Source organism: Rattus norvegicus, chromosome 7, assembly GCF_036323735.1.
Source record: "Rattus norvegicus strain BN/NHsdMcwi chromosome 7, GRCr8, whole genome shotgun sequence".
Classification (NCBI taxonomy): Eukaryota; Metazoa; Chordata; class Mammalia; order Rodentia; family Muridae; genus Rattus; species Rattus norvegicus.
This window is the reverse complement of record NC_086025.1, coordinates 69,574,506-69,591,498: the sequence shown is the minus strand read 5'-3', so window position 1 is coordinate 69,591,498 and position 16,993 is coordinate 69,574,506. Positions and strand designations below refer to the sequence as shown.

Sequence of the window (16,993 nt, the reverse complement as noted above, 5' to 3'; positions counted from 1 at the left end):
GAAATATATGAGAGCAGTTGTTTTCACTGGAGTCTGTTGCTACACTTGTTTAACTTAGCATGCTTTCCTGTATGAATAGCATATGGCTTTTCCTCATGGTGTTAATTATCCTAGATAACTTTTAAAGCTAGAATAACCTAATATTTGATTATACACCAACTAAGTTTCCTATTTCAGGGTATTTTATACTGCGTGTTTTAGTCAGGGTTTCTAGTCCTGCACAAACATCATGACCAAGAAGCAAGTTGTGGGGGGTGGGATGGGGAAGATTTATTCAGCTTACATTTCCACATTGCTGTTCATCACCAAAGGAAGTCAGGACTGGAACTCAAGCAGGTCAGGAAGCAGGAGCTGATGCAGAGGCCATGGAGGGATGTTACTTACTGGCTTGCTTCCCCTGGCTTGCTTAGCTTGCTCTCTTATAGAATCCAAGACCACCAGCCCAGAGATGGCACCACCCACAGTGGGCTGGCTCCTTCCCACTTAATAACTAATTGAGAAAATGCCTTACGACTGGATCTCCTGGAGGCATTTCCTCAACTGAGGCTCCTTTCTCTGTGATAACTCCAGCTTGTGTCAAGTTGACACACAAAACCAGCCAGTACAATTGACCCTTTGTCAACTTGACACACAAGCACATCACTATTAAACCTCAACCCTTGCTTTCTTATTCATCCAAGATCTAAATTTTAAAACGTCCCACAGTCTTTACAAATTTTTACATATTAAAATTTCAATCCCTTTAAAATATCCAATCTCTTTTAAAATTTCAAAGTCTTTTTACAACTCAAAGTCTCCTAACTTGTGCTCCACTAAAATACTTTCTTCCTTTAAAAGGGAAAAATATTCGGGCATAGTCACAATCAAAAAAGCAAAATCAAACTCTAACTGTCCAATGTCTGGGATCCACTCACGATCTTCTGGGCTCCTCCCAGGGCTTGGGTTGCTTCTCCAGCTCTGCTCTTTGTAGCACACACCTTGTCTTCTAGGCTCCAGATGCCTGTGCTCCAGTGCTGCTGCTGTTCTTGGTGGTCATCTCATGGTACTGGCATCTCCAAAACACTGCTGTCTTCTGCTGCAACTAGGCTTCACCAATAGCCTCTCACAGGCTCTCTTCATGGTGCCAAGCCTCAACTCCTTTGCATGACCCCTTCAGTCCTGGGCCATCAATTGCAACTGAGGCTGCACCTTCACACATGGCCTTCCATGGCCTCTCACAGTGCCCTGCCTCAGCTGCTCTTCATGCCTTCAAAACCAGTACCACCTGGGTGACTCTTACACATTACCAAGTCCAGCCACAGCACGAGGTACAACCTTGGCTATCTCTGAAATACAACCTCTTTGTGCTCTCAGAAAACACTTCCCAGAAGATTTCACCTCAATGACGCTGGTCTCTTCTTAATGGCCACTAATTTCTTAGCTCCAACTGACCAGCATCAACCGTCACAGTGATGCAAAGGTTTCACTTTAGTAGTTCTGGTATCTCATTAATCACAGCTGATTCTTCAGCTTTCTATAAGAGAGCAAGCTGAGCAAGCCAGGGGAAGCAAGCCAGTAAGTGACATCCCTCCATGGCCCCTGAGTCAGCTCCTGCTTCCTGCCCTGTGTGAGTTCCTGTCCTGACTTCCTTTGGTGATGAACAGCAATGTGAAACTGTAAGCTGAATAAACCCTTTCCTCTCAACTTGCTTCTTGGTCATGATGTTTGTGCAGGAATAGAAACCCTGACTAAGACACTACATGACCTCACAGGGTAGCTGTAGGCTTGGAGTTGAAAGTGTAAGAATATCACCTGACACATTATCAGTACTGAACAGCCATCTTTCGGTGTCCACGGAGGATCGCGGCATCTCTCTTCAACAGAGATCAAACTCCAGGAATGTTTAGGACCCTCCTATAAAATGGGACAGCATTCCTGCATACAGAAAGCTGCACTTACGTATAATTACATATGATTATTTTTTGCATTCATATTCTGCCATCATCCCTTAGAAAGATAGTCTTTCCCTCAAGAGAAACCTATTCATGTTTAATTTTCTACTTTTAAAAAGATTCATTTCTTAAAATCATGTGTGTATGTGTCTGTGTGTGTGTGTGTGCATGGAAGGGCAGGTGTCTGTGATGGCCAGAGGCATGGGATCCCCTGCAGCTGATGTCACAGGTGCCTGTGGGCCATCTCCCATGAATGCTAGGAGCTGACCTCTGGTCTTCTAAAGGACAGCACATGGATTTAACTGCTAAGCTACCCCTACCCCTGCCTTTCAACAGGTTTTATACTTCAATCTCTTAGGAAGTTGACTGGATGATAAGTGTTCTAATAGTCCCAAACTGTGGAACACTCGTTTCCTCCTCAGTAATTTGATTGACTCTAAACCAGCTGTGGTGATGCTTTCTGTTAATCCAGACGTGTGGGAGGCTGAGGCCAGAAGATCACGAGTTTGAGGCCAGACTGACCTACGTAAAGAGTGCCCAATATTGAGACCCTGTCTCAGAACTAAGCAACAACAACAAAAAAAGCCATCTTTATAATTTGTCAAATCCTTATGTAGATCCTCTTGGATCTAGGTTTTTCGTCTTTTATATAGATCAATTTATTTCTACCAAGGTTGGTAATTATATAATTATGCTATTTTAAGGCAGTGCAGGACGTTGAAATAGAATGGATGAAACCCACACAGGCTCAGAGGGAAGAATTAAAAGCGCTCCAGAAGCAAGAGAATCAAACAAAGGTGAGTTAAGCTTGGTACCGAGAGGGTCCCTTAAGGTCAACTCCATACATACCCTAGAATCGAGCTGTTACTATGGTTCACAAACCCACCAAACACTGAAAGTGAGAGCATGTATGTGTGCTCATGTGTGTGTGTGCTCGTGTGCTCGTGTGTGTGTGCATGCACTTGTGTCTGTGTGTGCGTGTGTGCGTGTGAATATATGTGTGTGTGTATGTATATGTATATGGAGTCTTTGGCCAAGTTAATTAGAATGGATCCTCCACATTATTACATAACTGCAGAGTATTCTCCCTTATGATTATGTTATCGTTTAGCCAGACGGTTTCCTTTTATTAGAAGTCAAGTTGCTAACAGCTTTTGCTGAACCACGTTCCAGGACTCTAATTTATATTTCCTCTTCTTGTGTGAGCTTCCGGTTTTGGAACAGACATGGTAGCTGGCACCACCTCATCTTATGCACACATGCAAGGATACTGAACAGAAGAGGACTCAAGGCAATTTGCACCAGTTTACCAGAGATGAGCTCACTATGGCTCATGAGCCACTGTTGTTACAAATAAAGTTTTATTGGCACACAGAGGCACTTATCTGTGTCTATAGTAGTCACTTTTGTGCTACCGTGAAAGAGGTATGACACTGAAGAGAAAGTAGACTCCTAAAACCATTGCCGGAGACCACATCCAGGACCTCACACATGTGGGCCAGCGTTCACACTGAGCCCCAACCCATTCAGGACCTCACACTTGTAGGCAAGCATTCACACTGAGCCTCATGGCCCAACCTCAATTATATATTTTTTTTTAATTTTCTAAATGAAAATACATAAACATGCTATCCATGGCTATGTGTGCTGAGTTGACTTTTCAAGGTAGTTGGTCTTACATAAACGATTTGTTTTATCCCTGTGTGTGTGTGTGTGTGTGTGTGTGTGTGTGTGTGTGTGTGTGTGTGTGTGTGTAATTAGTGGGGGGTGCCCATGGAGGCCAGAAAAAGACATCAGATGTTTTTGGAGCTGGAGTTTCACAGCTGCCTGACCTGGGTGCTGGAAACTGAACTCCTGTCCTCCTTGCAAGAGCAGCAAGTGTTCTTACCTGCCAAGCCACCTCTCAGCCCCAGGTACAGTGTTCTCAAGAGAATGGAGTTTTCAAGTGGATAATCCTTGCAGATTTCTGTGCTCTGGTTTCTAGGCGTTGGTATCTCTACATGAATAGCAAATGCCAAGGAGTGTCCGTCCGAGTAAATTAACTCACTAACAAGCAGCATTGTAGCGTTGCCTTTAATTAAATCCCTTCACTTCTCTAGTGCACAGCAGCTGAGAGGTTATTGAATGTTTAAAATTCTCCCTTCCTCCTGCTTTTTCCCTTCAGTTCTGGGGATTGAGCTCAGGTCTCATGCACACTGGCCAGTGCGCTGCCTCTGAACTGTTCCCAGCCCTCATTGCAAATGAAAAGGAGACAAGAGTTGTGCTGAAAGATGGCTCAGTGGTGAGGAGAATCTGCTGCTCTTGTAGAGGACCCGGCTTTGGTCCTTAGCACCTGCACATTGGTTCACCACCATTCATAGCTCCCCCAGGAGATCTGATGTCCTCTTCTGACCTCCCCAGGGACACACAGGATACATGTGACACACATGATACCTGCAGGCAAATCACTGTGAGTTAGAATCACATCCACTCTTTTGTTTTCTCAACTGGACACTTCCTCCATTCATTACTTGAGTGTTTTGACTCCAAGGACTCAATAGGAGCAGGGTCAGAAGTCAGTGTGGAGACGAGCTCCTGCATGGCCTAGCAGGGACCCTCCTAGGGCTGTTGTCTACACTGGGGACCTCGTTTGAATACTCTAGAACCAAGGGGCTTTGCTGTGAGCCCATCCTATGGGTTCCATCAGCAAGGCACAGCTCAGCCTCCCTCCCCACTGTGAGCTCTGAACCTGTGAAAACTGGTCTCTTGCTTCCTTCTCCCCCACCCACCTTGGAGCAGTTTTTGGAGCTGTCACAGAAGGTCCAGCACTATGGGAACATTCAGCTGGATCCCTGTACCTGCAACCACCCGGAACCTGGCTGTGGGGTCCTGCTTTCCTTTGGCAATAATGAGATCAGCTGCCATATAACCCTGCCGGATGGTCAGACCCAGGACATTGTTTTCCAGATGAGCAGAGTGAGGTGTTGGCAGGTCACTTCCCTTGTGAGTATCTTGCGCCATGCTTTGTCATTTAAAGTCTCCTCCTGTGGCAGGTGGAGGGGCAAGCCTTTAATCCCAACACTCAGGAAGCAGTGCAGACAGATCTCTGAGTTCAAAGCCAGCCTGGTCTACAGACAAGCTCCAGAACAGCCAGGGCTACATAGAGAAACTGTTTCCAAGAACATCAAAAATAAAATAACGTCTCCCCTTGTGATCTGAAAATTCTGTCACTTTGGATGTCACAGTTGGGGCTGGGCGGACAGGCTTGCAGGAGAATCAGTACCTTGGTGGATAGGCATCTCGACCTGGTGGTAGGACATGCCTGTGGTCAGTACAGACTCCCAGCCCAGAGCAAGAGAGACACAGCAGTCTTCTTACCTTCTCACAGGCATCCTTGTGGCTTGGAAGTTAGAATCATAGCATAGAGGTGACAATGACAATGGTGACCACATGTTTATTGAGCACCTACTATGTGTTTAGTGTTACCAAGAAACGGGTCACTGCCTAGTAAAGTCCTTCTGAAGGAGTCCTGGCTTGACCTTATAGAACTACTTCCTTTATACTACAAATCTTTAGCATCAGATTTCTTGATGTATCAGCTACTGTACCGAGAATTGTCACATCTGTTAGTTGAATTCTGTCAAGTGCTCAATAAGCAAACTGTGTTTGTCTTGTGTGCACAGATCACTGGTAGAGGACAAAAGCTGCTAAATTATGAAAGCTACAGCAGCACGCCCTGGGCCTAATGCTCACCCTCCCTCCTTGACACTGCCAAACATTTCTTCCTTTAAAAATTGTTAAGCGGGGTTGGGGATTTAGCTCAGTGGTAGAGCGCTTGCCTAGGAAGCGCAAGGCCCTGGGTTCGGTCCCCAGCTCCGAAAAAAAGAAGCAAAAAAAAAAAAAATTGTTAAGCACTATGTGCATGCATGTGAGCTGGAAGGATGGCTGGATAGATGGTTGAATGGATGGTTGAGTGGATGGATGGGTGGTTGGGTAGATGGATGGATGCATAGACATATGTACATACGATTGGATGGATGGACAGACAGTTGGATGGATGGAAAGATAGATGGATGATTGAATGGTTGGATGAAAGGATGGGCAGTTGGGTACATGGATGGATGGATGGTTGAACAGATGGATGGATGGATGGATGGATGGATGGATGGATGGATGGATGGACAGATGGACAGATGGATGGACGAACAGACAGATGATTGGATGGTTGGATGGAAGGATGGAAGGATAGTTGAATGGATGGATAAATGGATAGATAGAGATGTTGTGGGGGTTTTGTGTGTGTCACAGTTCACATGTGGAAGTCAGGGGACAACATCGTGAAGTCCATTTTCTCATGCCTTTACATGGGTCCCAGTGTTGGGACTCAGGCCACCAGGCTTGCATAGCAAGCACATTTTCCACTGAACCATCTCACTGGTCCATTTTTTCCTTTTCACAAAGCTCTGTCTCTTCCCTCCCCGTTGTATTGGCTTTCTGAGACCTGGCAAGTCCCAAGGTGGAAAGTCAGACAGCTGTTCAGATCTCTCCACCACCCAGCGTCTCCCCCCTCCCACTGCTGGCCACTTCCCTCTGGGTCTCAGGAACATTGTAGCCTCACGTTTCCCACGGCAGACCTGTCCCTTGTCCTTAAGTTCATCTGCACTTCTTCCTGCTGTGTTTGCGGACTTGGCAGATGATACTCCACCCTCCAGCTGCCATACCATGTGCAGAAATTCCTTGGCCTTTTCTCTCCACTCTTCTTTTGTGCTTCATTGCTGATGGATCCACCTGCTATCTTGCTATCCCGCACAACCCTCCTTCCCCAACACTCATCTCTGAGTCTCCACATCCCCATACAATGGGTGAGACCAACTCTTAATCCAGCCCCCAGCCTTTTGGCCCTTTAGGTTCAAAGAAAACAAATTATGTGATTTTATTACTTTCAAACTTGTAGAAATTTATTTTGTGGCCCCAAATTTGATGGACTTTGGCTAGTTGCAAATGTGTCTGACAGGACTGTTTTCTGTTGGGTGGAGATCTATCCGTGGTGTTTCTTATCTCTCTCTTCTCTATCACAGTGTAATTCTTTGAAAACTCAGTCATGGCTCTGTATATATTAACCATGTTTCTTTCTGAGTGGCAATCTCTGGTGTGATAGACTGGAGTTTTCTATCCCTCTCCCGCAGACAGCTTGTTTTGGGGTTTTAGCTATGACTGTGGTTGATATCAATGCTGGCTTTGTCAGAGCTCAAGTCTCCATTCCTGTGGAGTATTTAGGAATTCTCAGTCATGCAGCCGCTGCCACCATCAACTTCATCAACTTTTATCACTTTACAAACAAGCCATGTCCATCCCATACCCAGTGTCCACCAGCCTTTAGCAACTGATTCATACTTTCTATCTCTACGGATAGTCTTTGCCTGTTCTAGAAATTTCCTATTAAAAGCAATACATGGTAATACAATATGGCCCTTTGTTGGCATTTAGTCTAGGCTCTGCCCACAGTTACCTGGCAACAGTCAAGTGTGCCTGACTCACTATAGAAGGGGCTGCTTGTCCCCTCCTCTCTCTCTCTTGTCCTTTTGCTCTTGCGCCTGCTCCTTACCCTTTATCCCCATTCCTGTCTCCCCTCTCTATGAGCTCATGGCCAGCCTCCTCTCTCTCTCTCTCTCTCTCTCTCTCTCTCTCTCTCTCTCTATCTCTCTCCCTCCCTCTCTCTCTCTCTCTCTCTCTCTCTCTCTCTCTCTCTCTCTCTTTTCCTTTCTCTGTCTCTACTACCCTCTCAACTCACCTCCCATGCTCTGAATAAAACTCCATTCTATATATACTGGCTGGTTTTGTGTGCCAACTTGACACAAGCTAGAGTTATCACAGAAAAAGGAGCCTTAGTTAGGAAATGCCTCCATGAGACACAGCTATAAGGCATTTTCTCAACTAGTGATCAAGGCGGGAGGACCAGCCTGTTGTGGGTGGTGCTGTCCCTGGGCTAGTAGTCTTGGGTTCTATAAGAAAGCAAGCTGAGCAAGCCAGGGGAAGCAAGCCAGTAAGTAACATCCCTCCATGGCCTCCGCATCAGCTCCTGCTTCCTGCCCTGCTTGAGTTCCAGTCCTGACTTCCTTTGGTGATGAACAGCAATGTGGAAGTGTAAGCTGAATAAACCCTTTCCTCCCCAACTTGCTTCTTGGTCATGATGTTTGTGCAGGAATAGAAACCCTGACTAAGACACTATACTATACCATTGTGTGTCTGGTACCTCAAGAGGTGAAGGGATGCCTCAGCATAGGCTCGCAGAAGCAACCTCTTCCCCGACACCATACTGCCCCTCCACCAAACATCTCTGCTCTCTCCTATCTTTTTATGAAAAGCAACACCCTTTGACTAGATTTTTACTTAGCACTCTAAGGTCTAAGGTCATCCTTCCCATAGCAGGCATCGTTCGTTCGTTGCTCTTTACTGCTGCATGCTCCACTCTATGGTTAGACACATTTGACCCCTTATCTCTAGATGGGCATTTGGGTTATTTCTGTCTGTTGGTGGTAACGGGCCATGCTGATGTGAACATCTGCGCACTAACTCTGGGAGCTGTTTCCAGTTGTCTTGGGTGTGTCTAGGAGCAGAATTACTAGGTCAGATGGTGAGTCTGCGCTTAACCTCTGGAGTAGTTGGCAGTCTACTTGGCAAAGCAGTTGTAGGAGTTTATGTCTCAGTTAGGTGTGCTGAAGGCCCTGCTTGCCTCCTCAGCCTTGCCAGCACTTGGTCATAAGCAGACTTTAAGAACTGTAGCCATCCTAACAGATGTGCAGTGGTACCTCATAGCTTTCTTTATTTCAGTCTCCTCCTCCTCTTCCTCTTCTTCTTCTTCCTCCTCCTCCTCCTCCTCTTCCTCCTCCTTCTCCTCTCCCTTTTCTCTGTGCATCTTGGAGATTCAGGACTAGTGTCAGAGTTTCACACCACATGTTCACAGATCACAGCTCAGCCAAACACTTCACAAGTGCCCTCAGGATGTTCCGCCCACAAACTCTAAACTCACCTTCACACTTTGCCTTTCCTCTCACCTCAGCAGGGCGTCTTCCTTTGGGTTCCCCCACCCTGGGCTATGTACAGAAACTCCTCTGGCACAGAGTAACTGAAGCCTCACTCCTTTATTCCCTTTCTCTGCAGCATTATCTGGTAGAGCATCTGAAAACAACTATTGCTAGTTTGTTCTTCACATAGATGCCGCAAGACTAATATTCCTGTATAAATCAAACTGCATTGTCATCTAGCTTCCCCAAATCTCCTAAGGGGTGTCCACCGTCCTCAGGATGAAGTCTGCAATTCTTGGTTTTATTTATAAATCCATGAGAATCAGGCTCTTTGTTAGTGAGCACTAGAAGCCTACACATCCAATTTTAGTAAGCCAGAGGACTCTGGAAGGATGAGTGTTGATTACTTGCATGTCCAAAGGAACAAGGAAGCAGAAGCTTAAAGTCAGGAGCAAAAGAGCTTTCATTTCCAGGCAACAGGAACTCTGTGGAGACCTTCTGTTAGGACATCTCAATTCTGGAGTCAAACGAAGGCACAGAGTGTTTGTCAAGGTGGCCTACCCTTTCCCCTGTGTTTTCCCCTCATGTTTTTCTCCGAGGGTTCTACATAGTTAGCTACGGTGGAAAGGGTGGCTTTCCTAAGGGAACTTGAGTCTTCTTTACTAGGAGAAACAAGGATAGATGCTGTATACAAATGCCACAGCCTTCAGAATCTCTCTCCTGACTCTCTAAGTCTCCTCCTTACTGCCACCTTGCTTAGAGCCCAAGCCACAGACACACTAGGTCCTTCACAGTGTCCCCAAACCACCAGTCACCCACCAGCCACCCTCATCCCTCAGGGGGTTGACCTTTTTCTTTCTTCTACCAGGAATTACCCCTCACCTTCCTCTCTTAAAAAACAACAACAACAAAGCCAACTGGACAGCTTCTCCTCCTGCTCATGCCCCTCCTTCCAGGAAGCCTTTCTTTATGCTCCTACCCCTCCCAGACCTGTACCTGTCCCCTAATATCATTTCCGGTAGTGTACTGTGCTGAATCACTGCCATGGCTCCTGGGGAGACCAGCAACCTTTGGAGAATTGTTGCTGCGTTGATGTCACGAGCGAGCACTGGTTCTGAAGGCATGGATGGTCATGGTTTCTTCTCCTCTGTAGGGAACTCTGCTGGATACTGATGGGCCCCAGCGAACTCTCAACCAGAACCTAGAGCTGAGATTTCAGTACAGTGAAGATAGTCACCAGCAGTGGTTTGTTATTTACAGCAAACAGGTGAGTTCTCAGGATAGAGTACAACTTTGTGGGCTGATGGGAAAAAGGACACAGTACTGCGCCCAGCTTGTGGGAGGACAGTTCTTTACTGGCACTGGACTGAAATACTTTGCTTTTATTTTCCTGGTCACCATGGTCATAATTTCAAAGAATTTAGTTAATGCAACAGCCAGCTTTGAGATGTGAAAAAAATCATCTCAAAGGAGGTATATTGTGGCTCTCGAGTCCAGTGGCTTCAGACTGCATTCACTTGGGTTCCATGACTTGTGGCAAGGCAAAACATAGTGGAAACATGTGGTAGCTCAAACCGTCTTGGGTCACAGTGTAGGAAGCAGACAGAGGGAAGGGGTGGGTCCTAATGCTCCCTTGAACGTCACGCCTCCAATGATCTGCTTTCTGCTAGTTACCACCTACTTTTGTCTAAGGCCAAACAGAAATAAAGGAAAGCAAGCGGAGGGGTGGGACTTTTTTCTGATCCTGTGCTTAGATACAGAGCTTAGCAAGACTGAGAGTGGGTAGTTGACATCTCCACCTTTCCCTTGGCTTTACTCAAGAAGATAAGCCTTTGCCCCTTAGCTGATAAATAAACTCCTCCCAGGAGACTTTGCCTTTGTCTCACTCCCTGCTCAAAGGAGTCAAGGAATCAAGTAGCTGCCAGAGAACAGAATCTATGGCGGGGGTTAGAGCAGACATAAGTCATTGCCTGGAGCCAGACACTTAGACCCCAAACAAAACCAGAATCTCTTAGCAGAGAACATCCGGATCATAAGTGTCTGACTAAACTGAAGAGAAGCCCCCAAAGGAAAAGAAACTGACAAGACCCCAACTCAGCTACTTCAAGTTGGAGTCAAAACTACAGGTGAAAAAATTTTAATTAAAAAATAATAAAGAAGCACTTGGGAGGCTATAGGATGATGTCATTATACAGCAAGGCAGGTCCAGGATAAGGCGAAGCCTATCATTGGATGAGAAGGAAGGTAAGCAGGGAAAAAGTCTAGGAGAGAGAGAGAGAGAGAGAGAGAGAGAGAGAGAGAGAGAGAGAGAGAGAGAGAGAGAGGAGAAGGAGGAGCCGGAGAATCAAGATGGAGATGGAGAAGGATGATCCAGGTGGTCTTCAATTGTCCAGGTAGCTGGGATGGACATCTGTAGGCAAATTTATCTTAGCAAGGTGAGTGGCTTATATCCTTATCAATTGGTTATAAGTTTATTGTGTGGATATATTGTGCATTGAGAATTCGACATGTAAATCTGATTGTTGGGTTACAGTTTGTTGAGTCTTGATTTTACTGGCTAGCTGGAACCAGAGAGTTCATGGCTAGCAGAGAGCTGCCAGGAGAGATGCTAACCAGAGATGAATTAGCACTAGTTCCAATGGCCTGCCAGAGCCAGAACTAGCGAGAGAGCATGACCGCCAGGGTACAGGACTGCTAAGGTAGGTTTTTTATTTTTACCACAACAGGAGGCAGAGGCATGGATCTCTGAGTTCAAGGCCAGCCTGGTCTACAGAATGAGTTCCAGGATAGCTAGAGTTACATAGAGAAACCATGTCTTGAAAAACCAAAATACTGCTGCTGTTGCTGCTGCTGCTGCTGCTGCTGCTGCTGCTCCTGGTGATGGTGATGATGGTGATGATGGTGGTGATGGTGATGTTGGTGATGGTGATAGTGATGTTGGTGCTACTGCTGCTGTTGGAGCTAGCTGAAGAGATGGCTCAGCAGTTAAGAATACTTACCACTCTTGGAAGGACCTGGCTTCCATTTCCAGAACCCACATGGTGGCTCACAACCACCAGTAACTGCAGTTCCAGTATTCAACACCCTCTTCTGGCCTTTGAAGGCACCAGCATGCAGGCAAAAGGTTGTACCATAAATAAAAATAATAAATCTTAAAATTAATAGTTTTAGGTGTTCTAGATCCAAATAAAAATACTGAAGTAAACTTTACACCGATGTTGTTTTCAACATGAGTCCTGCTTAGTTACACAGAAAATTTTAGAAATTAGAATTTAGAAATTTCTGGTCACCAAAGCCCCCCTTTTGACTCTCTAATACAGCTGTAGCCACACCAGTGTCCTCTGAAAAGCAAAAAGAACTACAATCCTAAGTGAAAAAATGCTCCTTGAATGTCTTAGCCAGGGTTACAATTGTTATGATAAAACACCATGACCAAAAGCAGCTTGGGTATGGAAGAGTTTATTTGCCTTACTCATTGATAGCACTGTTCATCATCAAAGGCATTCAGGACAGGAACTCAAGCAGGTCAGGAATCTGGAGGCAGGGGCTGATGCAGAGGCCCTGGAGGGGTGCTGCTTACTGGCTTGGTCCCCATGGCTTGCTCAGCCTGCTCTCTTATAGAATCCACAATGGGCTGGGCCCTCCCCATCAATCACTAAGTAAGAAAATGCCCCACAGGCTTGCCTACCAACTGGTTTTCTGGACCATTTTCTCAACTGAGGTTTCCTCCTCTCTGATGACTCTAGCTGTGTCAACTTGACATAAAACTAGCCAAAACAATAGGTCTCCTTCAGCGTGAGGCATCCTTAGGAAGAGAATAGGACATTTTGTGCAATTTGCAGGTAGTTGGTGGAGGGGGGGGGGAGAGAGAGAGAGAGAGAGAGAGAGAGAGAGAGAGAGAGAGAGAGAGAGAGAGAGAGTTGAAACCCCCTCCCTTCACACTCTCCTCAGAATACTGTGCTGTTAAATTTTATTATAGTCTTTTAATCGAAACAGCAGCAAATGAGGCTAGGCCACCACAGAGGCACAATAAACATTTCAAAAAAGGAACTCCAATGAGATCATGCTTCCTTTGGAGGATGAATCATGTTGATGAACACCCAAAGGGCTACCTTTTTACAGAAGGCAAGAATGTGACTGTGCATTCCAAATATAGGAGGGCCGAGGGGTGAGCTCTCTCGTGCTCCTCTAAACAAAAGCTCAGGGGTGTTTTGGTTTTTGTTTTGTTTTATTTTGATTTATTTGTACCTAGCCTGATCTGGTTGATAGAGACCCTGGCTTGTAAGAACAGCATAGGAAGATAGTGGAATCGGTCCATATCTTGTGGAACACCATTTAAATATGCAAACTACCCGCATCAGCTCAGGGTTTTACTGTCTTAACTTGCATCTTGATTTTATAAAAGTTACATCTATGTGCAGGTGCACAGGACTAGTCATTATAAATTAGGCTTTATATACCTATGCGGTGGTGGACATGAGAGGAGGCCTGGTAAGGGTGAGCTAGGGCTTCAGGGCCCTGAGACCCTGAAGGGACAGTAGGAGCTTCGCCTGTTCCCAACTCCATGTAGCCACAGCCACCCATAGAGAGACTTGTGGCAATCAATCACATAGAGACAGTGCCCGAAAGCCCCTCATCACGTAGATGAGACAACTCAGGCCAAGCCGGTTAGAAGTACCTGCTGTCAGACCCACCCCACCCCGAAACTGTATATAAGATTCTATCCAGAAGGAATATAGGTGTGCGAGAGTTCCTCGGTTGGCTGAGAGCATCTCTCACAAGTGCTGTAACACTGCCTGGGAAGAGAATGCTCTGTACTCTGCTGGCTAGCTTGTCAGCCCTCCGCCAGCCCATCCTCCGCCGGCCCATCTCCGCTCAGCTTGGTGCAGCTTCTCAGAGCAACAGTGGTTCCAGGTTCCCGGGGCAGTGACACCAGAATAGTGGTGTTGAAGGCCCTTCCCGTCCCTGCTTGTGCCCTTTCCCCTTCGCTTGAACCCTTCCACTGGGCACGGCCAGAGATCTCCGTGGATAACCTCCCGTTAGCAGGCCGATACACACCACAGATGTTACTCTTCCTTAAGCACCTTTTCTCTCTTTCCCTCCTCCTGCCCCTGGGAGCGGTCTCATTCTTCTTCTGTTCTGTAGCCATCCAAGCTGTTAGTCAGATCACCCAGTCATCCTGCTGTCTCTGTGGGACCCTGAGAGCCCTTGGCCATCACTCTAGCCTGGTTGCCTCTCCTCTGTTGTCTGTCCCAGCAAAATGACCAGTGCTGGACTCAGGGCAGGAGTAAAGTCTAGCAGCTGCAGCCTTTGCTTCAGTGCCTCAAACCTTGACAGAGCCAAGCCAAGATTTAAAAAGAACCCAGTTCAGTAAGGAGAAGGGTCATGTGGGAAAGAGCATGGGTGGAGTCCCAGGGACCTTACGTCTGGCACACGGGGCACACAAAAGGACCCCTTGCTCCCCTGGAAGATGTGCAGCTGACCCACTGTGATTGACACTGATGACTAAGCTACGGGGATGCTGTGGCAGCAGACCAGCATTAAACAAGTGAAGATGGACAGTGTGTTTTAAAGTTTTCAGTAAGTCAGGTACATAGCATACGCACTTAGAAAGCAAAGGCAGGCAGAGTTCAAGGCCGGCCTGGTCTGAAGAGTTTCAGGACAGCCAGGGCTACACAGAGAAACCCTGCCTTAACCTCTTCACCTCCCAAAGCAAAAGGTTTAATTTCTTCTTCCCAATAGACAAGTTAGTTTTGCCTAATGATAGGCCTCTCAATGATTAGTGCATCATTAAATGGAAGATTTCCTTATTGATGACTAGTGTAAGTAGCGTGTTGCTTATTGCTTATGATACACAACCTTCTCATTACGTAACAGAAGCATGGGACAGAAGCAGGGTTAACAAGGAAAACGGCCAGGAATGAGGTTCTGGCTGTTATACTCATCTGTCTTTGAAAGACCCTCAGATGGAGGAGACTCTCGCTCCAATCCTGAGGACGACGCCACCCCACGAACACACGAGACTCACGTCTCCTGATGCAAAAGCAAGAGGTTTATTCAGGATACCAGTGCACTGGGGCTCGACACAGTCCTCACACAGGAGGATGTGAAGAGCCCCGGATAGCAGACACATATAGTTTATATAGTCAATACAGCTTCATTAGCTCAGCCATTCCAGTACCAAGGACATCTGACCAGTCAGATGTTTCCAGTCCTGGAGTTCCCAGGACAAGGCCACAGATTGCTATATCAGCACAGCCATGCCAGTACCAAGGACACCGGACTTGACAAATGTTTTCCAGCCTGTAGCACAAGCTATACCACCTGTTCTTGTAGGCAGCTAGCTTCCTGGGGAGTAGGTGGGATGTACTCCCTGTGCTTCCTGATCTATTGTCTAACGACTAGCTAAGCAGAGGCCAACGTAAAAATGTTTTTACTCTTAAGAAATGGCTGCACTGATGTCAAATGGGGATCTTCCATTTTAAAATGTTCTCTTAGTACACTGCTGCAATTGAGAAAGCATTTGTTTGCCTGCTAATAGCACTTGAATCTAATTTCTAAAAGTTAAGGACGAAATTCTTTAAAATGTTCTGGTGAGTTTTAGTTTCTATTATACAGTTCGAGGAGAAGAGGAAGGAGGGGGGAGGGGCGGGGCGGGGAGATGGAGGAGGAGGAGGACCTCTGGAGCTGAGGGAGGATTCTGTTGTTTTAAAGATTTGTTTATTTTTATTACTTTTTAAAATGTGTACGGATGTTTCGTCTGAGTGTATGTAAATGTATGTCTGTGTAGTGTGTGCATGAAGGGCCCAGGGAGGCCAGAAGAGGGCATCAGATCCCTTGGAACTGGAGTCACAGGTGGTTGTGAGCCACCATGTGGGTGTTGTGATTCAAACCTGAATCATCCCAAAGAGCAGCCAGTGCTCTTGACGGCTGAGCATCTCCCCTGGACCTGATGCTTGCTTGTTTGCTTGTTTGCTTGTTTGTTTGAGACTGGGTCTTAAGCCTTGGCTGGCCCGGAACTCATTGTGTAGACCAGGCTGGCCTCAAACTCACAGAAATCTTTCTGTCTCCACTTCCCCGGTGCTGGGCTTGAAGGCATGCGCCACCGTCCTGGCCTAAGAGAGTTCTCTATTTCTGGGTTTCTTAGGCTTTCTTCCTGAGCAGCTGCCTGAAGAAGATGGTCTCAGAGAAGATGGCAAAGCTCACTGAGGAGAGCCCAGAAATGGTAAGAATTTGAGATCTTTTTGTGTATGCCAACACGTGGAGACCAAATCCGCCTCTGAAGTCCCAGGGTTAGTGGGCCCTGTCCTCTCGGGAGGCAGCCACTGCTCTCAGCAGGTAACTCTGACTTTGCTACCAGAGTTGTTAGGGTGGGAGCCTGGGTCTTAGCAGCTCTTACGAACATCTGTCTCCAACAGCCAGTTAGACTGACAAGCCGTGGTGAAAAGCAGAGAAAGGAGCTGTATTTTCCCCAGACTTCCTGTCTACCAAATAGGAAGCTACCAGAAGCTGCTGAACGAAAAACTCTCAGGGCAGTTTTTGTTTTTCTTCTCAAAGTTTTCTTTATTATCTGGTCTATCTATTCTACTGAAGGCCTAGTAACTTCCTGAAAGGTTTGGTGCATAAGCTGTAAAACAAAACGAGAACAGCCTGAGAGCCTAACTTCTCCGATTATCTGATTACTGTACAAACACGTTCTCAACAAGATATGACAGGCTGATGGACACGCGTATTGGCAAATTTAATATCTTTAGAAGGTTACATCGATCCTTAAAAAGGTTTATTCATTTTATTCTATGTGTGAGAGTCGTTTGTCTACATGTATGTACGTGTGTCCTGTGTCTGCCTGGTGCCTCTGGAAGCCAAAAGAGGGCATCAAATTACATAGGACTGGAGTTTGTTTATGAACCACCAGGTGGGTGCTGGGGACTGAAGCCCAGTTCTCTGCAAGACCAAGTGATTTCAACCATCTCAGGCTCATACACTGATCTTTAAAATGACAACAGAAAACATTTGAACACTTCCTGTAATGTTTTTCACTTATACTTAATTCTTTAT

At 46.3% G+C, this 16,993-nt stretch overlaps 1 protein-coding gene across 5 annotated transcripts in view; it reads left to right on the top strand.

Annotated features, from left to right (window-relative positions):
• Snx31 (sorting nexin 31) overlaps positions 1-16,993 on the top strand; it is a 101,068-nt gene that overhangs the window by 70,517 nt on the left and 13,558 nt on the right. For all 5 annotated transcript variants that reach the window (XM_063264614.1, XM_063264613.1, XM_063264612.1 and 2 more), the window contains 4 exons: positions 2,636-2,728; positions 4,710-4,913; positions 10,089-10,202; positions 16,083-16,160. In XM_063264614.1, coding sequence (XP_063120684.1) covers positions 2,636-2,728; positions 4,710-4,913; positions 10,089-10,202; positions 16,083-16,160 — 489 coding nt within the window. The remainder of the gene's footprint in view (positions 1-2,635; positions 2,729-4,709; positions 4,914-10,088; positions 10,203-16,082; positions 16,161-16,993) is intronic.